The following is a 26215-nucleotide window of genomic DNA, read 5'->3' as shown; positions in this document are numbered from 1 at the left end:
CTTAGCCACCTATGTCAGGAGCGCAGCCCCAGGGGCCAATACCTGGGGGCCCTGCCTAGTCCATACCGCTCCCCAGGGAAGAAGGGGGTCAACCATGTTATTTCTTGAGCTCTGTGAACCTTTGTCCTTGGCCAGACAGACCTCCCCACTCTAAAGGAAAGGAAGCTAAGGTGGACTAGGTTCATATGGGCAAACTCAGGAAAGGGCATCAAATAGGTGTGGGTGTTTGAATGAGGAGGCACTTTATGCCAGATAACGTGGTGCCAAAACTAAATGTCAGGTGAGAGCACAGGGATGCTGTCGTCCCTCTGTGGTTGGTTTAGACTGGGAAAGGGAATCTGGGCTGCTGAGGATCTGGATGAACATCTAGTGGTGGGTTCTGGTCTAAAGCTCTCCACCTCCCTCCTCTGACTCAGGGGGACCCTCAATACAGAGGCGAGCCTGGCTGGGGGGTTCTCTGTGTGTCTCCAGGCAGACATGTGCCTGGCTGGTGCCCACCTGTGGCTGGAGGTGGGTGTGGCTGTGGAACAGTGGTGAGAAGGAGAGCAGGAGTGGCTCCCAGAGAAGGTGGTCTCGGTTTCCCTCCGGATGACATGGTCCGTGGCTGGCACGTTCTTGGAGATGTACTGCAACAGACACAGTGTGGCAGGAGTTAGTGACGGGTCACCGAGTGGGCCCTCCTTCCTGGTGGGGATGGGGCAGCCACGTGCTAAGCTTCAGGTTGGGGAGTGGTCTGCTGGATAAGTGTTAGGGCAGCGATGGCCCCAGCAAATCAACCCCTTCAGGAAGTGGACAAAGCGAGGCCAGCCATCCTGGTGAGGCTAGGCTAGCAGGCAAGGCTGAGCATGGTGTGGGCCGGCTGCTGCCCTGGTCTGGCCCGGCACGGGGCACGACAAGGCCGGCTATCCAGTGAGGGCTCCAGTGGGGTTCTGGGAAGACCACTCACATCTGCCATCTGGATTTCCTCGGGGTCCAGCCGGGGGTGGCTGGGCCCATTGGCCAAGCTCCGGTTCTGGTGGGCTGGGCACATGTTCTGCCGGAGGTGGTTGTGCATCTGCTTCCGCTGTTTTCTGCACAGGAGAAGGGTGTGTTAGCCTGGCATGTACCCCACGCTGTGTATGAAATTCCCGTGCTGTCCCTGCAGGGGAACTCTTCTAACCTCTGGCCCGATGCTGATGAGCCCCCCTCCCCCGGGGGGGCAGTCTCCGGCTACTGCTCTCAGCCAGGACGCCGCCCACCTGCCACCTCCACTGTCACCACCAGCTTGAATTCGGCAGGACCGGAGCAGAGCGCTTCTGCGCTTTGGCTCTGCTGAGAGACTAGAACTCCGCTACTTCCTAGCTATGTAATCCTGGGCCAGTTACTTACACTCGCCATGTTGTGCTTTGCTCATCTTACAGAGGGCGACCACTTACCCATTGCAAAGTCCACTGAGAATTAAGAGCTGATGAAATACTCAAGCACTAGTCCATTCACTCATTCACTCACTATTTCTTGGGTTTTTACTATGTGCCTGATGCTGTTTCGGAACAGAGAAGGAGACGGACACAATCCCTACCCTCATGGAGCTCGAAGGCCAGTAGGGGAGGCAGATTAATAAACACATAAATTAATGAGCAAGGTGCTTTCAGGAAAGTGCAACGAGGACCATCAAACAAAACAAAGCTGTGGTCAGGGGCTCGTGGGACTACTTTACTTTGGCCAGATTAAGTGCCTAATACGTTTGTTCTGTAATGATCAAGTCTAGTCACGTCAGCCCCCTGCTGAACGCCCTTCATGGGCCCTCTCTCACGGCCCTCTCCACACCCCAGCTTGCTGTGTCCTTGGAGGGCTTCCTTCTGATCCTCCCCTATGCCGGCCTTCTCTGGTCTCGGGAGCTCTGCACATACTATTGCAACCCCTGGGATGTACTCAGCCTCTTCACCTGCCAATGCCTGCTCTCCCCCCAGGCTCAGCCTAAAAGGTCCCTCCTCAGGGAAACCCTTCTTGCCCTCCACCTGAGGTTCGGCCCCCCTGCGACATATCCTGTCACACTGGACATATTGCTTAGAGCCCTGACCATGCGCCTGGCAGAGGGCCTGGTATCCAGCAGGCATCGAATGAAAGTTTGTTCAAGAAACGGATAAATGCACTGGAGGTTAGAATAGGGTTTTGCTTTCCCCCCAGTTCTTGACCTCAATTTTCCTTCTTGGGCCCAGTCTCCTCTGGGCTCCTTGGGCCTTAACTCCCAAGGCTGGCAGGGCCTTAGATCCCATAGATAGGTGTAGCAGGAGTCAAGACTGAGGGACTCAGTGCCCTAAATGGTGGTTATGCCCAGACCCTTGCTTTCTAGATAAGAATGGATGGGACAGAGCTATCATTTTTGTCTGTATTACATCACTCTACAGCCTTCATGAGCTCCCTGTCATTTATAGGATAAACCCAGGCTGCCTAGCTTGGGATTCAGTGCCCTATGGTACCATCTGGGTTCCAGCTGTCTCCTTAGACTCATACCTCTCTTTTTTTGACCCCAGGCCTTTGCTCCAACTGGTCTGGGCTGCTCATGCTCTAGAAACACGACTGACCCTTTCCGGCGTTTGTCTGGCAGCTTGCACTATTCTCTAGGAACTGCGCAGCCCGCTTTCTGCACCTTTCTTCCCTTGCCCCGAGGTTCTGCCCTCACCTTTCCTCTGCCCAGAGGGGACCTGGCCCCATCTTCTCTGTGTTCTGGCCTAGACCGCTCCCAGATGGGACTAGACAGTGCCTCCCGAGGTCTCTTTGTCCCCTGGGAATGTAGCCTTCCTCTCTGTGCTTCCTCACCCCCAACACTGCCCCCGCTCCTGCCTACTTGACAGGGCAGATGCTCCTTCACGGTGCCCTCCGAGGTACCTACTAGGATCATCCCTACTCTATAGAGAGGTCCATCAGTTTGCTCAGGGTCATGGCACATGGGAGAGCTGAATTCGAACCCAGATCTGCCTTCTTCCAACACTTGTGCTCTTGCTGATTCTTGTTCACTCCTCTGGGGCCTGTCTCCTCTACCCTCTGCTCCTGCTTCTTGGCCCAGCCCTTTGGCCCCGCACCAGCTACAGAGGCCCCTGAAGGGGCTGTTAGGGCATAGGAGGGTGGGGAGGGGGTGTGTGGGGGGCGAAGAGAGACTGTCCTCACGAAAGCCACCCTGGAGGCGCATCCCTAGCGGCCCCCCGCAGGCCTGAGTGTCTGGAGCTCACTTGGTCTTGCAGTAGGCGACCACGCAGACAATGCCCACCACCAGCAGAGCCACGCAGATGCCGGTGATAGTCAGGACCCTCTTCTGGTACAGCTCCTCGGCTTCTGCAGAGGCAGAGGAAGAGGGTGTGAGGGGGCAGTGCAGGAGGCAGATCTGTGGGGACAGTGATGCAAGGACACCCTCCCCTCTGCCCCCAAAGCTTCGGGCTCCCTCCAGCTCAGGGCCTCCCAGCTCCTTTGCATCTCCTCCTTCCCCGGCTGGCCCCTCCCTCCTGGATTGCCTTCTCTTGCCCCGAAATCTCCCCACTCATGGATCTGGTCCCAAGTGACTACCCCTGAATTCACCTTCCCAAACCTTACACCCTGCCCAGAGCGTGTGAATGGCAAATGCAGGGGGAAGGGGGTGGGTGGGATGGAGGTGAAGTTTCAGAGGCCATAGGGGAGGGCAACCCAGCTTGACCAGCAACCTTGCCCTACTCCACAATGGCCTAGTGGCTTCAAAGAGCCTGGATGGGTGGGGGAGAGCTGTTCTTCATGGCAGTGAACAGACCCCGGGCAAAGGCCTGGCTTGCCATTTCAGCTTTGCCAAGAAGTTGGAGAGTGGCTTGTCCTGGGCTGGTGACAGGACATCAGAATCAGAGGCTGGACCCAGGAGGGGTGCCAGGAACAGGGACGGAGCAGACCAGGCCCATGGAGTGGGGTGTGGAGAGAAAGGCCTTGGTTTGTCCCTGGGCCTGGACAGCACGTGGCCCTGGCCCACTTCAGCCTTTCCTTTTGCTTTCAAGAAGCCAAGAGGCAGCAGAGCCCCTGGTGCCTGGGACGGTTCTTGTGCTCGAGGAGCAGCCCCTTTCTGAGGAGCTGAGCTAGGCTGGGCTTCAAAGCCCTCAAAAAATAACCCGCTATCCCTCCACCTCCCACTTCTTGGTGGGGCAACTCCTGCCCTTCTAGAGCAGAGAAGACCAGGAGGAAGAAAAGGAAAGAGGTGACAGCAGCAGCCTAGACACCCCCCGCCCCTCCCTGCACCTGTCAGCTGGCCCCTCCACAGGAGCACATGGAGGCTAGACCCCAGCACCCAGGCAGGGCCCCGGGACATGTCCCTGAGTCCTTGGGCTTGCAGCACCTCCTGCGTACACCCACCAGCAAACACTGGGAGTACAAACCCTCCAGACACACATACGTTTAGGACGATGCCTATCTGTACACAGCCGCCTCCACAAAGGTACACTCGCACGTGTCCGGAGAAGCACATGCACACACACGATCATGCGGTCTTAAACAGCCCTCCACCCCGGACCCCCATCTCTGGGCTCTGTGGCCCATGTCCTGCCTCCACTTCTCATCCCTGCCCACCCCCCAGTCCTCTCCAATGGGGCATCGGTCTCCTGTCGCTGCTCTGAGACCACTCTGGTCCTGGTCACTGACAACCTTCTACCGCCAGGTCCCCCGGTCATTTGCTTCCCTCCCAGCTGACTCCCTCTGTTGGGTCCACTCCTCCCTCTCTCCTGTGTGTCCGCCTCCCTCACTGGCTGACCTGTTCAGTTGCTGCTTCCTACTCTTCCATGTGGGCCGCAAGGTAGTAGAAGGGGCTCTCGGCCTTCTTTCTTTCCTCCACCTGCCCTCTCTCACGATCTCACGCAGCTCAGAGTTTAAAACCATCTGTATGCAGGTGACTCTCAGATTTGTATCTCCTGCCCTGATTTCTCCCTGAGCTCCAGACTCCTCTACCCAAGGGCCATGGCCAAGCAGAAGTGTTGATTCCCCAGCCTCTTTGAAACCTGCTCCCTGCCCTTCCCATGTCGTCAGTGGCAGCAGCCCCTCTCCTGGTGCTCAGGCCCCAGACCTTGGAGTCACTGCCGATGACTCCTTCCTCTGCCCCTGCTCTGACACCTGGCGCTTCAGCCAGTCTTCTCAGCTCCGCCTCCCCAGTAGATTCTGGATTTGACCACTTCCACCACTTCTAGCCTCAGTCCAGGATGATGTCACCTCTTACCTGGACAGCTGGGGCACCTTCTGACTGGCTTCTCTGCTTCCACTCCTCCCCAGCCCGTCTCCCAACCCTGTCTGTCCTCTGCCCCCAAAGCCAGCAGATCATTTACTCCTCTGCTGAAAACCCACAATGGCCTCCCCCTGCAATTCGAATCCAGCCCACACACGCACCATGGCCTCGGAGGCCTGGGTTACAGTCCCAGCCTTGCCTTTACATCTCATCATTGGTCCAGTCCCCGTGTCTGCTGTGTCCAGAGGTGCTGCCATTCCTTCCGTCCACTGAATCAGGCAAGCCCACTCCACCCACCGTCCCTAACTTGCCGCGCCCCCTCCTCAAACACTCTCCTCCACTTGTTGGCAGGGCTGCCTACTTTCCAGCAGGTTTTGACCCAGATGTTAGCTCATCGCCTAAGCCTTTCCTGGCCACTCAGCTAAGGTCACTCCCTCCCCAGCTAGGCACCCTCCCATTACCTTCTTTTATTTTTGGTATGGCACTTACCACCACCTGATATCTTTCCTGTTTGTTGTCTGTCTCATCCTGTGAATTTGAGCACCAGGAGGGCAGGGACTCTGTGTGCCAGATCGCCATAGTCTGGCAAATTCTGGGGTTCAGTAGATGTTTGTTGAGTTGGTGCATGAATGGACATCCAGACCACCATTACAGACACAGACACATATCTGCACATGCTGCCGCTCACCTCCCTACCCTCACAGTTGCACCTGCACGACGCTCAGCCTTCACACAAAGATGTCCCACCGCGCGCCTTCATGCACGCAGCATCCCGCATGGGATGCTGTTTGGGGGGCCAAACAAGGTGTGTGACATCCACCCCCCACAGCACAACCCCCCCCCCGGCAGGTTCACCGCACGCATCCTGCCACGATCACACACACCACGCAGACTCGGCCCCTCTCCTCCCAACCTGTCAGCATCAGCAGATAGACACACTCTTCACAGACTTTGAGCCCTATCTCCCGAGAAGAGCTGATAGGGGCAAGGCGGTGAGGGAACCAGGGCCTCTCCGGTCCTGCCTTGAGAAGCCTCCTCGGACTGTAGGCTCTGTACCGCATCTGAGGTCTGACCCCACCGAAGCCTCGACTCCTGAGTCCCTGCCTCTCTCCTGCTGTAACATGTCTGGACATTTGAGGCCAGGGTGGAGCCTCCCAGCACCGAGAGAGGACAGACCAACCCCTCCAAGTCCCTTCCCACTCAAGGTGTCTCCCAGGGGCCCGAGGGACAGTAGTGGGAGGGAGGTCAGGTTCTGAGCCGGGGAGCAGGAGGGCAAGCACCAGAGGCCAGTCCACCCTAGACCCTCGCTTGTCTTGCCCACAGGCGAAGAACACGCGTGCCATTGTGGAGAGAGATCATGGAGGGAGTGACAGCCTCAAGCGGATGGCAGAGCCCGGCAGACAGACACAGGGCAGGGGGCAGAGACAAATGGGTGAGATCAGCTGCCAGTGCAGTGCAGAAGGAAAAGCAATGGAAATGGAAGTGGGAACGGGAAGGAGGATTAGAGTCGAACTGAAGAGGATGCCTCTCTGCACAACTCTCCAAGCCAGGATGCTGTAGCTTCAGGACACCAGCTCTGGAGGCTGCTCCCCTGGGAGGCCTCCCAGTGACTGGCCTCAGGCCAGGGGGTGCTGCTGTACCCTGGGTGCACAGTCTGAACCCCGGGGTGCTCTGCTATTCTGAGCTTCTTGTCTCCCCCAAATCAATGTAGTTTATGATAGGACATCTTGGTAGGGCCAGGGGAGATTTTTGGACTCATCCCTTTTCCATGTTTTGGAAAGGAGACTCAACGTCCAGTGCGCATGGTGTCAGAGGCTGTGGAGAGGGGCGCTGTGCATGGCACTGACTGATACATAGAGCTCCGTACCCTTTAGTTCAAATCCAAGGTGCTCTGGCAGAAGAGAGGAGGGTCAGAGAGGGGAAGGGATGGAGGGAAAGATACAGAGAAAGATGGAGCAGGGAGGGTGGGGGAGGGCAGGGGGGGTAGAGAGAGAGAGAGAGAGAGAGAGAGAAACGTTGGTCAGGACTCTTCAGACACCAGCAGCCAGCCTGTGAGGTGAAAGCAGGTTAGTGGTGTCCCCTCCCGGCCTCCTGAGCCCCTGCCCTGGCACCCAGTCCCCGAGAACCCTGAGGGGGTTGGAGAGAGGAAATGTTAGGATCAGCAGGCAGGGCAGGTTCTTTAGAGATGAGCTGTGGGGTTAGTACCTGGTGGGGAGGCAGAGGCGCAAAAGTCAGTTGGCAGACGTCCCCAGGGGACACCTCGGAAAGGTGAGTGGGGTGTCTGTCCGAGGAGTCCTGCTTTCCCCCCAGCTCCGGTGCCAGGCCTTCCACATTCTCACGCCCCTCCTGGAGACCGCCTGCTCAGCCCTGCGCTCATTCATGGGGCCCTTTTCTCTGTTCAGAACAAGGGCATGGGGCGGGGGGGGGGGGCCAGACTGGCCCTTGTCTGTGTCCTGCCTCCAAAGGCGTGGTTGGCCTGCCCACCTACTGGGAGCACGGGCCTGGAGACTCCTGAGTTTATGGGGAGGGGAGGAGGCTTCAGGCAGCAGGTCACTTCTCCACATACCTCCAACACCCTAGAAGCCTATGGGGCCTAGGCCTTGGGGTTTGAGACTGATTTCACTACTTAGGAAAGCCAACAGCAACTTGTAGGAAGAGCCAGGTGGGTTCAGCTGCGGAATACGTGTATCAAATGGGGGGCCAACTGCACTTTCTGAAGTGGGATCTTATTGTAAATGTGTGCTTTCAGAGCCCTGTGAAGTGGGCACCCACACCCTAGAGGGGTTAGATCAAAGGGCTACGCCCAAGGATCAGCCCTGCCCCAGACCCACGGCATCTCCAAGTGCTCTCGGCCTATCCACCTCTCAGGCTCTGTTAAATTGGATCTCTGGGAGCTCTGCCACCCAGCTGGGCTTCACAGTCATCCCAGACAATGGGATCAGGGTCTCGGGTGGGAGCCCAGAGATCTCAGCGGTGTTTCTGAAAAGCTCACCTACCATTCTCATGTGATCAACACCTGTGTGCAGGCTCCAAGTCTCAGTTTTGTCGCTACTGTGCTGTGTGCACGTGGGCGAGTCTAGTCTCTGTTTCCTCATCTGTCAAAAGGGGCTGCGCGTAGTGAGAGGAAGCGGCGAGCGGCCTGGACGGCGGGAGGCTCGGTGTGCGTACAGGAGCCTGGTGTATGGCCTCCCCGCGGGCACAGTCAGTTCGCGAGGTCCAGGGAGGGGGTGAGATTGTGTTCTGACATTCTCCTCTCCTCTAGAGGAAGGAGAACGTGGGGGCCATCGGCAGGGAGGGCGGTGCCCTTCCTGCCAATTGAGTCTCTGGGCCCAACTGCTGGTTGTGAGGAAAATGACCACCAATGGAGAAGCGGGTGGGGTCCGAAAGCCATTGAAGAGTTTTCTTCTGCTTCCCTGCTCTGGGAACCAAGCAGCAGCAGCATCTGGGCCTCCTAAGGGACCTCCCCTTTCAGCCAAAGGCCAGTCCTGTTTGGGGTGGGCCAGTGGAGGCCGACAGGACTGGTGAGGTCACTGAGAGCTTGCCCAGTCTCTAGGAAGGCAGCCCTGCTTCCCTCTCACTGGGGATAGAGTCTGAGGGGCCTGTGGCTAAGTCCGCTCCTGTCAAAGATGTTTCCAGCTCAGCATGTTCATAGGCTGCCACCCCGCCAGGATGGAGCAGGGCCACTGAATCACAGACGGGTTCTACTGGGTACTGACCAATGACCATGGCAACCTGATGCTGGACTCCCTGATGCCAGGTTTACCAGACAACAAACAAAGTCATCATCCCGGCCGTGTCCAATGACACGCAGTGACGGGGGCCTGGCCAAGGAGGCCATGATTCGGGCCCCTGATGAGAACACGTGCTCATGCGTTTGCACAGGTGTGTGCGGGGGTGAGCAGATGTGCTTTGCATGAGTGCAGGCATGTGCTTGTGTGTCTGAGTACGTGTGAGTACATGCGTGTTTGCACATGTGCGAGTATATGCTTGTGTGTGTGTGTGTGTGTGTGTGTGTGTGTCTGTAGGTGTGTGGGTGTTCTTTCACTTGGGGGGTATATAGATGCACAGGGTTTGACTCTTGGGAAACGGAGGGGCTGTCAGGGGAAGAGGAGAAGCTTCAAAGTGCTGTCGTGGCCACAGGCCCTGTTTCCGTGGCCACTGCAAAAGGTAATCTGGTTTACAGGCTGTCTAGGTGGAGGGGAAAAGTCAGACACTGCTCAGGACTGGGAGCCAGCCTCCAGGGCACTGGTGCTGGCCCTCCCGCCCCCCACCCCATACCAGCTGTAGCTGGGAGAGGTGCTAAGCTGCCCTCCAACCACGGCAGCAGGCTCTCTGCTGAGCCCTTCCTACACATCACTGCACTTTTTCCTCACGGCAACCCTCGAGGCATAAATGTTACTGTCCCCATTTTGCAGATGAGAAAACAGATTCAGAGAGGTTAAATGAGGCCCCAGAACTGGTAAGCTCAGCAGCTGGCTGGCATCTTCATTCAAATCTGTCCGAATCCAAAGCCCGAACACTTCAGCTAGCATTTTCTACTGCCTTTGCAATAAGTATCTGATAGAACAATACACGAAGTGCTCTCGGCCAAGTGTGTGAAGAATGTAAATCCTCCCGAAAAGGTAACAGCAAGGAACCTGATAACACTAGGCAGAAAGGCCTGTGGCAGCATTTCTAGGCTTTTTCTGGGCTCCCGGGGCCCTGCTGCCCCTCTGAGCAGCTCTGAGCCGAAAGTTGAAGCAGCCCAGCTGGCAGAGAAGCTTGGCCAGTGGCCGAGTTCTGGAGGCTCTGCTCCTCTGATTCACGATGGGCTGGGACTCCCTGTCCAGAACAGTCCCGTAAGCCAGGGAGGCTCTGGGACTGAGGGTGCAAAGGAATCAGGCCCTCCACTGCCTCTCTACCCTTCTCCTTAGCCTCGGCCTGGCTGCTCTGTTCCCTCCTGAGGCCCCTCCTGACCTCTGGCCCTCCAGTGGGGCTGGATCTGACTCTGCAATTCTTCCTGGAGCCTGGACTCCGAAGAATTCTGTTAGACCACATGCCCTGCCCACAGCTCTGCTCTTAGCCCCACAGCCTTCCTCCCTGGCCTCCAACCGGAGGGGCCTGGGGAGAGTGCTGCCTCCCACACTCCCGCCAAGACAGTTGACCATCTGGGCTGCCCAGCCCCCACCTCCCTGGGGCCTCTACTTTCCTCCTCAAGTCTTGGCTTCCGGGCCCTAGCAGGGAGAAGGAGGTGAAGATTTCTAGGCTTTTGTGCTGTGGCCTAAGGAGGACTGGGAAGACTCATTCACTCCACCCTGAGACCCAAACCCGCAAACCCCTCCCCTCCCAAGGGCCACCTAAACGCGCCCCTCCCCCCGCATTCTGCTCTTGGCTCTTCGGGAGCTCCCTCTCTCTGTGCCCAGGCACCGCCACTTTGGTTCCTCATTCTGCATAGGACCCAGCTGTCCTCCTTGGAGAGGAGGAGGTGGGGGTGGGCCAAGCAGGAGCCTGGAGTGTTCTGGAGGGTGGCTGCCTGGGCGGGGCCTCCAACAGACCGTGGGCCCCACGTGTTGCCCCCCCCCCCCCCCCCCGCCGCAGCTGGCCTGGTTCTGCTCTGCTCCACCTCCACCTGGTGGCACTTGAAGAAATTGCTCCCAGCCTCAAAACATTCCACAATTACTTTCTCCTCTTTCTGCGGCAGGACTCACGTTTTTTTTTTCCAGCTCACTGTGCAAACCAGAAAGCTTCAGCCTCACAAGCAGGAGAAAGGAAGGGAATGAAGTTCTGGATGGGGACTGAGACCAGAGAGGGCCTAGAGAGACTCACCCATTATGCCTTGAATCCTCATTCCCTCTATCTCGTAGCAGGCAGCAACCCCCCCCCCCCCCCCCCCCGCCCTATCCTGGAGCCACAGAAAGGCCTCTGGTCTCTGGCCTCCATGGAAACCACTGCCCTGGGGCTTGTTCTCCCTCCACCCCTCCTTCCCCACTCTCCCCCATCACCCCAAATCAAAACCAAACAAACTCTGGCCAGACCCAGAGACAGGCTCTCCGAGAACTTGTTTCTCTCTCAAACACACCAGCCCACACGTGCATGCACTCGCTGCCTGGCCCCATCAGCACGTGGCCTCCCCAGACAGGTCTTAAAAGGCAGGTGAGGGCCCTGCTCAGGCTTCTCCCCGCTGCTGGCCGGGCTGCCTGACCTGGGAGGGGCTGCCCGGAGCGCGGCTGCAGCCGCCTGCACAGAGGACGAGGTATCACTGCGCCCAGCGCCCCGCAAAGAGGAAGAGGTGGGTGGGGTGGGGTGGGGGTGGCAGGGGGCATATCCGTCTCCTCCAGACAGGCTTCCAGTGAGCCCCGAGGGCTGAGCCCAGGACAACCACCACTCCCCCGCTCCCCCGGCCCCTTCTAAGTCTCGCTAAGCAAGGCCCCAGCCCTCCCGCTCGGGAGATTGTCAGTCACCAGGGAAGGAAAGAAATAGAAGAAAGAGACATACTGGAGAAGTTGACCATTGCGAACTGCTGACACCTGTCCCCGGTGTATCCCACAGGACACCTACCAAAAGAAAGAAAACCAGAAAGAGAGAGCCAGGATAGCGAGCCACAGGCACGGCAACACCCCGGCACGGGCTCCTGCCGATGCCGGCTGGGTTCCTTGCCACCGTTAGCGCTTTGTACTGGCCTCGCCACTCTGCCCCTTACCTGCAGCCCTGAACTTGCAACCCAAGGATTAGGCCAAAAATGAAAAACAAAGCAAAACAAAACAAAACAAAAGAACTAACAAACCAAAATACAAAAAAGAAAAACAAAACAGCCAAAGATCAAAACAACCAACACCCCTGGCCCTAGGCCCTACGTTGGGGGGGACTGCACCCGGAAGCTTTCTAAGGAGCGGGGACTTGTGTTTGTATCTTCAAACATACTTTGCTTAGGATCTGGCATGTACAATCGCAAAGGCAGTTTCTCCAAACATCTCTGTCCGAAGAATCCGTTTGGACATCTGGAGAAGGAAAAGGGGAAAAATCACAGAACAAACTGGCATCATCCGCGAGGCTCAGGTTAGAAATCAAAGTGCACAGTGATGAATGAGAAAACCAAGTCGGGCACTGGGGCACACTCATCGCTGCAGGGGCTGGAGTCAGGGCTGGGGGGAGGGCTCAAATCTTCCAAATCTCTCTCATAGATGTTGCTCCGTGGGTGGTGGGGGGCAGGGGTGGGGTGGAGAGGAGGATGATTTAGGGAAAGTGGGTGGGGAGATTGGGAACCTCATGCCCAATTGTCCTGTGGCCAGTGAAACTTCCCTTCTGACCTGCCTGGGACCCCGTGAAGCTGGAACGGTAGCCCTTTGGAGCCAGGCAGGCAGGCAGGGTGCTGGGAGCCTTCCAGAAGACCAAGTTCTGGGAAGCCACTCCTTCCAGACTCTACCAACGGCTTCTCTCCAGGGCCCTGGGCAGGTTTTCTCATCCACGAAACAGCCCCCAGAAAGCTCAAAGGAAGACCTCCGGAATGCTGTTTCTAGACTGTATGCCCGTGACAAAAGGGACCTTGGAGATGTTCCATCTGTTCTCTCAAAGAGGGTTCTGTGGCCAAATAAATTTAAGAAATCCATCCCCAGGTTTCCTTGTAGAGCTGCAATGTGCACTGGCATATGAAAGGCCAGGAAAAGTTTTGTAGAAGGAAAGAGCTAAATATTCCAGTATGTCCCAAATTTATTTGACCATGGAAGATGTTTTTTGAGGAACCCTTGTGAACATGGTTTGGGGAAGGCTGCCCTGAAGCAATACACATGGGGGGAAAACAAAGCTTAGTGGGGAACAGGTGAGGTGGAGAGGAGCCGGAATTTACAGCGTCTCAAAGCTGGCCTGCCGGGGCCAGGTGTGGGGCATCTGCCCTCACGTGGCAAGAACCACAATTGCGGGGCAGGGCCAAAGCAGGCTCCCTGAGGGCCCTGAAACCTCTTCCACTCAGGGGTCTCCTGGCTGCCTGGGCCGCCTGTCCTTTCCCTGTGACCTGCTCCTCCATCACTGTCTGGCTCTGGTGGGAGTGCGTCCTCCCCTGTTGGGTCCTCTGCAGCTGCAGAGCACCATCCATGCTCCCTGTTTTTGTCTCCCCCCCCAACCCCCCGTGCACGGTCTTCTCTCTGGCTGCCACTCTATTCTCGAGTCCCTGTCCTGCAGGTTTCTGGGAGACATGCCCAGCCCTGTACTATCTTCTGAACCCCGGCAAGGCTAGATACCTAAGGGAGGCTTAAAGACAGGGCCAGACTGACCATCCCACCCCCATTCCCCTGCTCAAAGATGGGTTTGGGCTGCCTCTTCCTTATTGGGAAATTAGGTAACTCCATCGCCAGTGTTCCTTCAATAATAGGTCAGGTGTTCCACATGAATCAGTAAACCTCCTCAAGAGGGGAGTGTACTCGACCTCTGAGCATTCTTGTGTATACCAACCATCAGCAACCCCTTGAGCTTATAGGGGATGGTTGCCGTTGGCTGTGATAGACACTCGCAGAACTCCTGTTGCCCCCAGTCTAGCCTGAGGGACTCGGAGTGGTTGGTGGGCAGGCAGCTGGAGTTTCTCTGGGCCTCAATGGCGTCTCCCGCAGGGGAGGCAGGAGGCTGGTCCTTGCAGGGCTGGTAGTAGATGTGTAGGAATGCCTGGCCAGTGCGTAGCTGTGGAGGGCTGGGAAGCGTGTTTGGAGAACGTGGCGGGAGGTGGGGGTTATAATGGACTTGATGCACACTCATCCTGTTGAACAGGGTGGCGAGGAGGAGGAGGCTACCACCTTGTCAGTACATCCTTCTCTGGTCTAAGCATCCCACCCGGGAAAATGCAGGTCATTGCTAAGGCTTCCCAACCAGCTCCAGTCAGGCTCAGCTCTCCTTCCTCAGCTCTCAGAGATTGATGTCCACTTGGGGTGGGGGCTGGAGGGGAGAAGTGATTATTAAAGCAGCAGCAGCTTTGGGGATGAAGGATAAAGACCCAGGAAGTTGCCAAAATGACTCTCAGAATCCTCAAAGGAATAGGAAAGAGATAGGTTTGTGTCCAATGTCTGAGATTAGCCCGGCTCTTGTGTGTGTGTGTGAGAGAGAGAGTGGGGTAGTTCAGGGGCAAAGGGGGAATTGATTCCCACTGCTGACAGGCAGGGATGCTGTCCCATGGCTCTTGGAGACCAATGACGACAAGTAAGCACATCCCTGCGTTGCTGATCCCACACCCAGCCTGGACTAACCCGACTGTAGTCTCCTACCTTTCATGGCCACTGAGTTGTACAGCTCCAGGTGGCACCATGGGTACGGTCTCTAACACGAATGTGCCCCCTGGAGTTGTGTAATATGGTCCTAATCTTCCTGCCCTGGGGAAGCGTCTTCCCCACTGGCTGAGCAAAAGAGGGCAGTGGGCGATGGGCACCCCATACTGTTCTTTGGGTACTAGATCTTTCTAGCAGGCTCCTGGACTCTCCTTACTCCTTGTTAAGAATGAGCCACGTCCAGGAGCCTGGGGCTTCCCTGGGGACGATTCTGGGGGTGGGCCTACAGCCTTGCTACCCTGCGCTCAGGACCAGGTAGCGGGGTTCGGGCTGCATAAACCTCTCAACCACGGGGGGGGGTTCTGACTCCATGTGGGGAGCTGGCTGGTAGTGGGTAGGTTCCCACTGAAACAGGGATGGGCCCTCTGAGGGTCCGGGGCCCAAGGGCCAGATGAGAAGGAGCGGCAGGTCATAGCTTTCTCAGTCCTCCCCCAGGTCACCCACTGTGACTGTGGGAAGGTCTGTGCCCAGGGCTGGAGAAGAGCAGAGGTGAGACGGGCAGAGAGGAGAGCCCACGGGCTATATCTGGGGTGACAGGTTGGGGCTCTGCCTCCCCGTTTTCCCACCCACCTCCCGGGCCTCAGTTTCTCCTTTTGGTAGCCTGGGGATAATGCCATGTGTGCTGCCCTCACCCGGGGGAGGGGGAGGATGAAGGATGAGCGTGTGCCCCGGGCACTGGAGGGGGGGAGGGTCTCCGGCCTCATGAGGGGTGGGGTGGAGATGTGGAGACGATGAGCAGGCAGATGGGGATGGGATGGGAGCACCACCTGGACATGGGGGGGGGCAGGGGGGGGGGGGGATGAGCTTGATGGGAGAGGGAGGCATGCCACTGGTATGTGCACAGGGCTGGAAAGAGTCTTGTTCTGTCATCATCCCCTGAACCAGTCCCCAAGAGTCACGCACCAACCGTGCTCCACAAAAACACGGAGAGAAGAGGAGAAAGCAGCGAGAAGTGCGGAGGCCCCTGTCTGGCCCAGACAGGGGACAGTCGCCTGGATTTGGACCCCCATTTTCCAATCCCCCTAAGTTTTCTTTTTTAAAACAAAATTCAGTATCCGTGATACTGTTTATTTTGGCTCTGAATTCCAGAAAAACAGGAGGGATGGAGTGTGCCTGCTTCCCAACACTCCCTGCAGGGCTCAGAACCAATACACAACGACAAGTGTCAGAAAACCAGGAAGGAAAACTGATTTGTATAGAAACTGGAATGAAACTGACCAGTCTAGTTTCATTATCCAAGCTAAGCGGAAATGCAAAAAAATCAAAATAAAAAGTAAACAAACAGCACAAATGGTAAGACGTGAGTTCCATTTCCTAGATTCTTTCCTTTTTATTCCATTCAGGTGTCATCAGGAATCCCAAGAGGCCTGCCCCCCACTTCCCTCCCAGCTCACCCGCCCCCAGAATGGCCTCTGGGTTCTGCCCTGCCCCCCTCCCCCCTGTCCTTCTCCAGCACAGCTCTGAGGACCTGCCCTCCTGAAAGTGATCCTCACCGGGGACGCCCCTCTCCCCTGAGGGCTCAGGGAGTCAGGGAAAGTTGGTTCCAGGAGCCCTGGCTGGGACTGACCTAGGGCAGGTTGAAATGGGGAGGTCGTGGTTTGGGGTACCAACTTCAAGTTCTAAGTAGTGAACCCCAGTTGCCCACAGGACACCATCTTCGCAATGATTGAGGCTCCTGCCCTCTGTTTCTCTCAGATTTAGCTGGGTGTGACTAGGAGGGTCCTAGGGGTACAGCCTTGCTGGCAGGACCCTGTGGGAACCCATATATATATAGCTCATCACACCCCTTTCCACACTGAACGCTAGCACTGGAGCTCTGGGCCCCCATGGCCTTCCTCGGCCCTGGCACCTGTCCTGGGTGGCTGAAGCCTTCCCTGCCTGGAGCCAGGGCTGATCTCAGTGATGCTGCTAGATTCCTTCAAGGTTCCAGTGTCCGAGGGGCTAGGGAAGAGGAAAGGCCTGGTGTGTGTGTGTGTGTGTGTGGGTGTGTGTGTCGGGGAGTAAAAGAAGAGGGGCGTACAGGGCTGGGGGATGTCTGTGAGGTATATCAGAACCCTTATGAGTTTCTATAGATCTCCTGCAGAGAGCTCAGAGTGTTTTCACAGCTAGAATGTTCCCCAGGGTCTGTTGCACGAATGTGGCAGCCTCCTAGAGGCAGAAGAAGGGGAAGGATGAGGGGCTGAGTCCAGGCTGAGAAGTTCCCTGGGGGACCTGCTGTTGTTGTTGGGACAGTCCCCGGAAATTCAGGATGGGGGAGGCCAGTAAGGGGATGGCAGCAGGTGAAGGGTGGGGCTGGGGGGAGGCCAGCAAAGGAGGCCAGCTGGGGCAAGAGGCCCAGATCTGCTTGGCAGTCCGGGCCCCCCCCGCCCAGTACTGAGGGGAAAGTGTCAAGGAGGCACCCTCATTGTCACCTTGTGAGGTGGAGGGGTCTTGGGCTAAGGCTGTAGTCAATGGGGAGATGCAGCTTTGGAGCTGGAGTCCAGAGGCAGGAGAGCTGAGAAGTGCTGAATCTGACCTTGTCTGTGGGAAGGGCAAACGCCTCTCTCTGATCTCCACCAGTACTCTGGTGGCCTCTGCCCAGATGCCATGGGAATGGGGCAACTGTGGCACCTCGCCAGGGTCCTAGGCTTGGGGTGCTTTGAAAACCCAAAGTTGTGAACTAGTGCCACCCCCCCCCCCCCGCCACCTCGATCTGGCCAGAACCTGTGCTGCTCTCACCAAGCTCTCCCTCCGGCTCCTCATTCACAACTGTGGGTTGTGAATGGACAGCTGGACCTGAACAAGCCCTGGGCTACTGTGCTCCCATCTGCCCTGCTGGTTAAGGGGAGCGGGATGGAGATCCTGCTGGGGAGCCTTGCCTGGCTGGAGGGAGAGGGGCCCCAGCTTGAGCTCCTCCTCAACCCTGACCTCCCTCATTGGGCCACACCCAGAGCCGTATCCTCACTGGTGTCCTTTCACTCCACAGAGAGGGGCTGGGGTCGGAAATGGAACAAGTAGCACCCAGGGCACAGCTGGACCCTGGGCAGGGAGAGCAGCCAGGTCTTGCGGTGAGCACTGGATGCAGGGTCCTCTTCTCCCCTCAAGGCTAGGAGAGCAGACCCTTCACTACCAAGGGCACTGGGAGTTGTGCTTTGCCTGACCCTGCCAAGCTCTTCACTGCTGGGGAAGACACACCCTGGGAGATGTTCATCAGAACAGAGTTTGGAGAGTTGCTGAGAGATGGGAGGAGACAGAGGGGAGGGGAGAGAGAGCGGGAGGGGGGGAGAGAGAGAGAACCCAGGGCTCAGTGCCTAGGGCATAGACTGGCATCCCCAGCTCCCTAAAAGGTGTTAGCGAAAGGGTGGACACTGGGAGGTGGGGTGGGTCGGGGCCTGAGAAACTGGCACTGCAGAAGCCCGGAGCTCTTGAGGGTAGACAGTTCCCTCGATGCCCAGGAAGGGCTAGGGAGAGGGGCAAACCTCCCTGTCTACAACCCTTGGGGACCCCATGTCCGTGGCTTGAAGCGCACGTTTCCTAGAGCCCTCGGCTTCTGCCCCAGCCTCTCTCACCCTACTCTTGCCCCTCTGCCCGCCCCCACCGCTTACTTACTTGCAGGAGAGCTGGTTGATGCCCTCGATGTAGTAGCAGACACCTCCATTGACACAATAGGACTTGGCTGTCTCGTTGCACTTCCGGGCGTGCCCCGACCAGGATGACAGAGTGGTACTCACTGGAGGTATGAGAGACACGTGCCAGTGACCCACTAAGACCACCTCTGGGCCCCAGGAACCACCTCTTTGCTGGCCCGTCATGGCCCATCTCAGAGCTGGAAGATCAGGAACCGCAGGAATAACTTGAGAGGGGAGGTCTGGTGGTTCCTCCCAGTCACCACCAAGGCAAAGGGGAGGCCACCAGGAGCTCTGACCATTTGCCCAGCACCACCCTGCACCTGTACTCTGGGCCGAAGTACCCAAACCTCCAAAGGCCAGGACGATTTTCTCTATTTGGGAGGAGATGAGAAGCTAGCGGAAAATGCTCCTTCTACCTGGAATAAGAGCCCACTTCTTGCCTGCCTTTCTGGGGGCTCCACCATAGGTAGATGAGACATCCTGTCTTTTGTGGGCTGCAGGGAGGAGACCTCTACATCCATCTGCACTGCTTGGGATCTCGAGGTGGCCAGGAGGTGGCTGGAAGGGAGCTGGGCTTGGAGGGGAACGGCCCTTCTGGAGACTCGTTCTCTAAGATCTCAAGAGACATGAGGAGAATCTTAGCTCCCACGTCTTCCGCCTTTGTCAGAGGGAACAAGACTCTCAGGACTGCTACAAAGGCCACTGTGCCCCTCTCCATAAGCACCCAGGGTTTTCTTTGCCTCTGCCCTCATCAGGCAGCCCCATCCTCCCCCACTCAGGCAGCTGCTGCGCCTGAAGGGAGCCTCTAGGCCTCGACAGCCCAGGCTATAAACCCTGGAGGTCAGGTTGCTGGAGAGGAGGTGGGATGGGTAGAGGCCTGCAGAGTGGCTGGGACGTGGACGCTGGGTGAGCGTGAAACGGGGCTTTCAGGCTGCCAACCCAGACCGCCCATCTGATGGATTAGATTCATTCGCTAAATGAAAATAACTCAAGTTCTGCCCCCCCCCCGCCCCGCCCCCTGCCGGGGATGGCATCCAGAAACCTGGTTTCAAGGGAAAAGTCTTGCCCCCAGTGCTGGTTTCCATCTGTGAGCTAATGCCTGGGGCCATGTATATCCAGACTGGGTAGCACCTCAGCCTCTGGGGCTCCCAGCATCTCTTGCTCCCACCCAGCAGCGGCCTCCTGCCTGAGGTGGCCCGCCCTACCTCGGCTGCTCCTGTCTCCTCAGGGGTGTCGAGTCCCTCCCCGCCCCCTCCCCGTGGTGATGGGGTTGGGAGGAGGAGGGGGAGGGCAGGCACTTGGCGCCCTCAGTGTTTAGACATGTGGGAGACAGATGGAGCGCGGGGACTGGGGGTATATACACATCTCTGCCTCTGTGTATGTCTGAGGAGCTCGCCGATAAAACCCGGCGGGCAGGGCCAGCTCCCGCTTTCCCCTCCACATCGTGCCTGTGGCCGCTCTGGCCCACCGCCCCCCTGAGCCCCGCCTCTGTGGAGGTCTCCTCCCACACACACCGCCACACTCAGCTGGGACAGGAGGCCTCTGCTGGTCGCTGCCCACTCTGGGTCAGGGAGACCCAGGGAACCAAGAAAGGGACAGAGAGAAATAGCTGAGGTGACCCTGCCTGCGAGTTGCAAAATCCGTTGCTCTGGAGGACACCAGAGGTTGCCCTGCCCTTCAGTTATGTTGCCAAGGAGGAGTGAAGGAAAGGGGCAGGGGAATGCCTGGCCAGAGTCAGTGTGTGTTGTGACAAGGCCGCAGGGCTCCCGACGCCTGGTTGAGCATCCTCACCAGCCAGCTAGTCCCCCGTGGAAGAACATGTCAGCCCCAAGGCTTGACATGAGCCGGCGAATGCAGATATGATGTGGACCACAGGCTTGGGTCCTCTCGTGGGTGTTGGCTAAGGCAGAGAAGTCTTGGCTTGTGGACCACAGGCTTGATTACCTCTGTGGCCGTGGGTGGCAGAGACTGCCCATAGCTATGCTGGCTGAGCAGTGGACAGCAGGGAGGATGGTGGCTGGGGCCACAGCTGTATACCTGGGCCTGTCCACGTGCATGTCTGTGCTCATGGAGGCCTTGGGAGGCAGGCGATGGCTCCCGAAGGAAGATGTGGCCTCAGCTGGGATGCACGGCCTGTGCTGGACTCCCCCCAAGGCAGCATGTCTATGCTCCCTTGTCAGCAGATCCGTCTTTCTTCACTGTGTCTGCCCACGCTTGGGGAAGTAAAGGTGACATCTGCACTCCAAGTTGGAGAGTCTGGCTGCTCCCTTGACCCCCCCCCCAACTGGGATGGCCCCTAGTCTCCCCAAATGGGGCTCCTGATCATCTGCCAGGCCACTTGCTTCCCCAGGCTTACTCGTCCCACTGACTGAGCAGCACAGACCAAAGACCTGGAGGGCATCTTTCATTTCTTCTCCTCCTCTGTTTTCCCCATCCATCTATCACCGAGGCTGTCTTTCTACCTGTTCACAAGGCTCCGGCCACATGTCGCCACCACTTCCCAGCCCAGGCCTCCACGGTCCCTTTCTTGGATGACCGCAGCAGCCTCCTCACTGGTCTTTCTGCCCTCACTCTTGCCTTCAGCTCTCCCCTTTTTGCCTCCCTGCTGTCAAAGTGGTCTTTAAAATAGGTAAAAGGGATCAAGCACTTCCATTCTCAAAATCCTCCAATGGCTTCCATTTTCCCTCAGCATAAAGGCCCCCAACTCCTCTCCCACTTCATGTCTTGTCCCTCTCTTGCGGTATCTTAAGACTGTACCGGCTTAGTCCAGCTCCTCTAACAAGCTAGGGGTCTTCCTGGCCAGGACTTCCAAAATATCAGTGTCTCAGAGAGGCTGCCCAGGCTCCTCCCTTTCTCTTAGCTGCATACGCTTGTACTTAGAGTACTTATTGTAACATAATTAAATGCCGAGCTCCTCCACCAGCATGTAAGCTCCATCTAGGCAGGGTCCATGTCTGTCTCGTTCACCAATGAACTCCAGTGTTTAGAGTAGTGCATGACATGTAACAGGTGCCTAACAAGTATTTACAAATATCTGTCATGAGCAAATGAACATCTGATTTTTCGGAGTAAGGTGCCTTCTACTACCATCCAGGAGCTCGTCTGGTCAACTTGGCCTGATGATAATTTTCCATAGACTAAAGCATTGTCTCCTATTACACGCAAATCTTCCCGGAAGGTCATCGGGGAAATGCAAATCAAAATCACAGTGAGATGCCACTTCACACCCCCCTTGGATGGCTATAATAAAAAAGATGGACCAGAACCCGTGGTGGTGAAGATGTGGAGAATGTGGAATCCCTATACCTTGCTGGGGGACATATAAAATGGTGCAGCCACTTTGGAACACAGTCTGGTAGCTCCTCAAGAAATTAAACAGAGTTACCATATGGCCAGGCAATTCCACTTCTAGGTATATACCCAAGAGAACTGGACACCTGTGTGCGCACCAAAAACTTGTTCTGCATGTTACAGCAGCATTATTCATGAAAGCCCAGATGGGGAAAAACTTGGATGACCCAACAACCCAAATCATTGACTGGGATAAACAAAATGTGGACTAGCCATGTAATGGAGTACTGTGCAGCCATGAAAAGGAAAGAAGTACTGGTATGTGCTACAGTATGGACGAACCTCAAAACCATTATGGTAAGTGGAAGAAAGCACTCATCAAAGGCCACATACTGTATGACTCTAATTATATGAAAAGTCCAGAATAGGTAAATCCATAGAAGCAGAAAATAGATTTGTGGTTGCCAGAAGCAGAGGGGTGGGGGCATGGGGAGTGAATGCTAATAGGCATGGGGTTTCTTTTTGAGGTGATGAAAGTGTTTTGGAATTAGTGGTAATGGTCGTTCAACCTTGTGAATATACTAAAAGCCACTGAATTCTATAGTCTAAAAAGGGTGAATTTTATGGTCTGTAAGTTATACCTCAAAAATTTTTGATTTTGCCTGGGGGGCGCCTGCGGGGCTCAGTCAGTTGAGCGTCTGCCTTCGGTTCAGGTCATGATCCCAGGGTCCTGGGATCGAGTCCAGCGACGGGCTCCCTGCTCAGTGGGGAGCCTGCTTCTCCCTTGCCCTCTGCCCCTCCCCCCACTCGTGCTCTCTCTCGCTATCTCTCTCTCTCTCTCGAATAAATAAAATCTTAAAAGTGCCTGGAAGAATGGCTAAAATCAAAAACATAAGGAACACCATGTGTTGGTGAGGTTGGGGAGAAAAAAGGACCCTAAATGCACTGTTGGTGGGAATACAAACAGGGGCAGCCGCTGTGGAAAATAGTATGAAAATATTAAAAATAGAATTACCATATGATCCAGTAATTCCACTACTGGGTATTTACCCAAAGAATATGAAAACACTAATTCAAAAACACATGTGCACCCCTATGTTTACTGCAGCATTATTCACAACAGCCAAGATATGGAAGCAACCCAAGTGTCCATCCACAGATGAATGGATAAAGAATGGAATATTACTCAGCCATAAAAAAGAATGAAATCTTGTTATTTGCAATGTAGATGGATCTAGAGGGTACAAAGCTAAGTGAAATAATACAATCAGAGAAAAACAAATACCATGTGATTTCACTCCTATGTGGAATTTAAGGAACAAAACAAAGGAACAAAGAAAAAGACAACCCAGAAGTCTCTTCACTCTAGAGAACAAACTGATGGTGACCAGAGGGGAGGTGGGTGGGGGAATGGGTGAAATAGGTGTTGGGGATGAGAAGTACATTTGTGGTGGGCACAGGGTAAGGCACGGAATTGCTGAATCCCTCTATTGTACACCTGAAACTGATATGCACGTTAATTACATTGGAATTAAAATTAAAAATGCCTGGAAGGGTAAACCCAGGAGGCCTCCCTCAGTCATTAGCATCTTGGTGGGCGTGAGCTTTCCGAGGCTCTAAGGAGGGAAGGGCCAGGAGACACTGTCCCTGCTGCTGACTGCTGCAATTCCTCTCCACTGCTCAGGGGGGAACCTCCACTTACCTTTCAGGGCCCCGATCAAGTGACCTCCCTTCATCAAAGCTCCCACCCACCTGCCCATGTTGCCCCCTTTCCTGTGGGTAAAGTTGCCCTTCCTCTTTCATGTGTTAGGACAGGCAGATGCTTTGAGTTTGGGTTTTGGCGTCCTGCCCGGAACTTTGGGGGACTTCGCTGGGAGCCAAGGCTATGACTCCCCAGAGCTCTGAACCTGGTCTTTCTGAGTAAGGCCTTGCTGAATAGGTGAGCGAGACAGCAGGGGTGTGTGTGTGTGTGTGTGTGTGTGTGTACACGCACAGTGAGCCTTTCTAAGCCTGCAGGTGAGGGACAGGCCCAGAAGCCTCTGCAGGGCTTCCGCGGTCCTGTGACTCCCCAGGTCAAATCTGTGTCCGTTCTGGGGCGGAGCGAAGCCCAGCTGCACATCCTGGGACTGGGACAGCCACCTCAGGATGTTCCCAAGTTCTCTTTCAGCTGGGGATGAGGCAGCTGGTTTCCCGAACTCCGAGGTGGGCTAGACCAAGCTGATTGTTTTATTAAAAGCCCCACACACTTCCTGCTGACTCCTCCTCCCAGGCAACCAGGGAGGCAGTTGTCTTGTGAGCCGGCAGAGCTGCGACTGTAAGCAGGGTCTGCTCCGATTTGGGGAAGGAGCCTCAAGCTCCGCAGGAACAGAGCCCAAGCAGGCCGCCAGGGTCCCAGCGATGCCCCTGGTGCGACCACTGCTCCTTGGGCCCTCCCATGCCCTCTTCTGGCCACCCCACCATTGTGGCCCTGGCTTCCCTGGGGCCTGGGCGGGCCAAGCCAACTTGGGATGAGTCACAGGGGGGCAGGCACAGCTCCCCGCTACCCGCCCTCCACCTCCGCCCCAGGGTGTGGTTGCTGCAGGTCTTCTGGGCTCCATGGGTAAACAAGGAGCCTGGGCATCTCTGCCTGTGGAAACGGTGCCCCCACAGGGGCCTCCTGATGCCCCGCAGTGGCCCTGTTCATCACCCCATGTTAAGGGTAGGGGCCTGCCAGGGACTGAACAGGGCAACAGAAGAGGTGGGGTGACTGTGTGGGTGTGGGTGTGGGTGTGCTGGGGGCTAGGTGCACAGGATGTCCGTCTCAATATCAAACTCAATCTTCAAATTTTATGGGGAAAGAGTCTAGAGATCATCTGGCTCAGCCTTCAGCTGGGGAAATGGAAGACAAGTGAGGTCGAGTAAGTCTCCCAGGCTCCCAGAGCTCGGAAGAGACCAAAGCTCGGGGGACTCTCTGTTGCTCAGGCCGGCTGCTCTCATGCTGGGCTGGAGGGAGGAGAGGCAAGGAGCCCTGGGGGCAGCCCTCCGGGCCCAGCCCGAACCTCCACTGCCCGGTCCCTAACCTATCCGAACAGGGGCTGCTGAGCGCAGACAGGAGCTCCTGTGCGGCGCGGGGCTGCGGTGCATCTGAGGGATCTTCCAATGGTCTCCAGCCTCAGACCCCAAGACCGGCACCGGAGCGAGGCTGGTACTGTGGTTTTCTGCACGGCAGCCCTGCCCTCTTCCTCTGCTGACTGCACCCCTCTAGGAAAGCACCCCCCCCACCCCGGCCCCGTGTAGTTCGGGCAGGGCCATCCCTCGCTGGACTCTGCGCCTCTATCCCCTCGGCGGGCTCACAAGCCTGGCGAGGATACCACCCCATCCCCTGAGGCCAGTGACTGGGCCAAGCGGGGCACGTGAACTAAGCAGGACCCACTGGCATCCGTCCTTGGGGTCATGTGAGGGATGCAGAGGAGAGCTGTCTGTGTTCCCTGGGTGGGAGGCCGGGATGATGTGAAACGTGGAGCTGTCTGAGGCCATGGCCTCTTCTTCCCTGTCCGGTCCCCAAACATGGGAGAAGCCCATTCTACAGAAGGGGAGAAGGAGTATAACACTCAGTGGGAGAGGGCATCCTGAACCCTATTTGAGTACTCGGACTCCGTCGTGTCTGAGCCCGGTTCTACCTCCGGATTTCTCAGTTTTATAAACCAATAAGTACATTCCTTAAGTAGTTTTAAGTTGGGTTCTTGTCAGGTTCTTTTTTTTTTTTTTTTTAATTATTTATTTAAGTGATCTCTACACCCAACAAGCTCACAACGCTGAGATCAAGAGTTGCATGCTCTACTGACTGAGCCAGCCAGGTGCCCCTCCTGCCCATTCTAACCAAGAAAATCTTGAACAAAACAAGAAACATCAAGTCCAAAATGGATTTAAGAATGTCTGCCCACTATGGCTGGAGGTAACAGGTGCTGGACACCTAGCATGGTCCATTTTCCTGGGCTTGGGACAGTTGGGGAGGAGCCGGGGGGGGGGGCACGTACCCCCCTGGGGCCTGTGGGAGTCAGTAAAGGCCTTGGAGCAGGTTATAAGTCCTTTTCTATATTATTTACCAGGCGCCTACTATGAGCCAGACACTGTGTTAGGCCCTGAGCTAGAGCGGCAATCAGGCAAGACCTAGGCCCACGGAGCTCACGGTCTCAGTGTCTGCTAACTACTTTTACATGGTATAGATCCCTCCTTAACCATCAGTTAGACGTGTGGCAGAATATTTAACCTCTTTGAGCTTCAGTCTCATAAATTATGAGCTACACCATGGGTCTGTCAGAGCTCAAGAGATAGTATAGAATGAGGCACGGAGCAAGCTCTCAGTAAATAGTAGCTCTCCTTGTAACTCCTGGGGAGAGGGCACCATCCCTGCTCTCCCTACTCCTGGCTCACAATTCCACCTGGGAGCAGGACCTGAGTTGGGAATGACACTGTGGTGGGAGGGAGGGGTCGGGGCGGATGGTAGCCTGGGAGAGATAGCATGAGAGGAAGAATAAGAACAGACTGTAGGGGATGACAGTTAGGGCTGGAAAGATCGTTAGGGCCAGGTTGGTGGGCTCTGGGCTGTGGGACGAAGTCCTTGTTCTGTGGCGCCACGGGGTGGGGGCATGACAAGATGAAAGCATCTTAAGAGGCCATTGCTCTGGTTTAGGTGAATAGAGCTGAAACCTGGGCTGGGTGGCCTCTGAGGTAGGGTTGGAGTGGGAGGTACAGATGTGAGAAAGATCCAGAAAGAAGACAGACCAGGACTTGGAGGTTTGGACCTTTAAGATAACAGCGGCAGATTTGCAACGACGTGGATGGAACTG

At 56.3% G+C, this 26215-nt stretch overlaps 1 protein-coding gene across 4 annotated transcripts in view; it reads right to left on the bottom strand.

The window, feature by feature from the left end:
- The window catches only part of NRG2 (neuregulin 2), a 181671-nt gene that overhangs the window by 4611 nt on the left and 150845 nt on the right, over window positions 1-26215 (bottom strand). For 2 of the 4 annotated variants that reach the window (XR_012376747.1, XM_025852259.2), the window contains exons 4-8: window positions 18076-18196; window positions 12104-12180; window positions 3210-3312; window positions 947-1070; window positions 499-626 (exon numbers count right to left, since the gene is read on the bottom strand). Coding sequence is in view for 3 of the 4 variants with exons in the window: in XM_025852259.2 (XP_025708044.1) it covers window positions 499-626; window positions 947-1070; window positions 3210-3312; window positions 12104-12180; window positions 18076-18196 (553 nt within the window). In the remaining variant the exon portion in view is untranslated. Of the gene's footprint in view, window positions 1-498; window positions 627-946; window positions 1071-3209; window positions 3313-7070; window positions 7095-11677; window positions 11737-12103; window positions 12181-18075; window positions 18197-26215 lie in introns of all 4 variants that reach the window. The other 2 variants (XM_025852262.2, XM_025852261.2) reach the window with 2 other exon arrangements.

This window comes from Callorhinus ursinus, unplaced genomic scaffold (assembly GCF_003265705.2).
Source record: "Callorhinus ursinus isolate GAN/ISIS: 27379988/994484 unplaced genomic scaffold, GSC_fseal_2.0 scaffold83, whole genome shotgun sequence".
Classification (NCBI taxonomy): Eukaryota; Metazoa; Chordata; class Mammalia; order Carnivora; family Otariidae; genus Callorhinus; species Callorhinus ursinus.
This window is presented reverse-complemented; position numbering and strand designations above follow the sequence as displayed.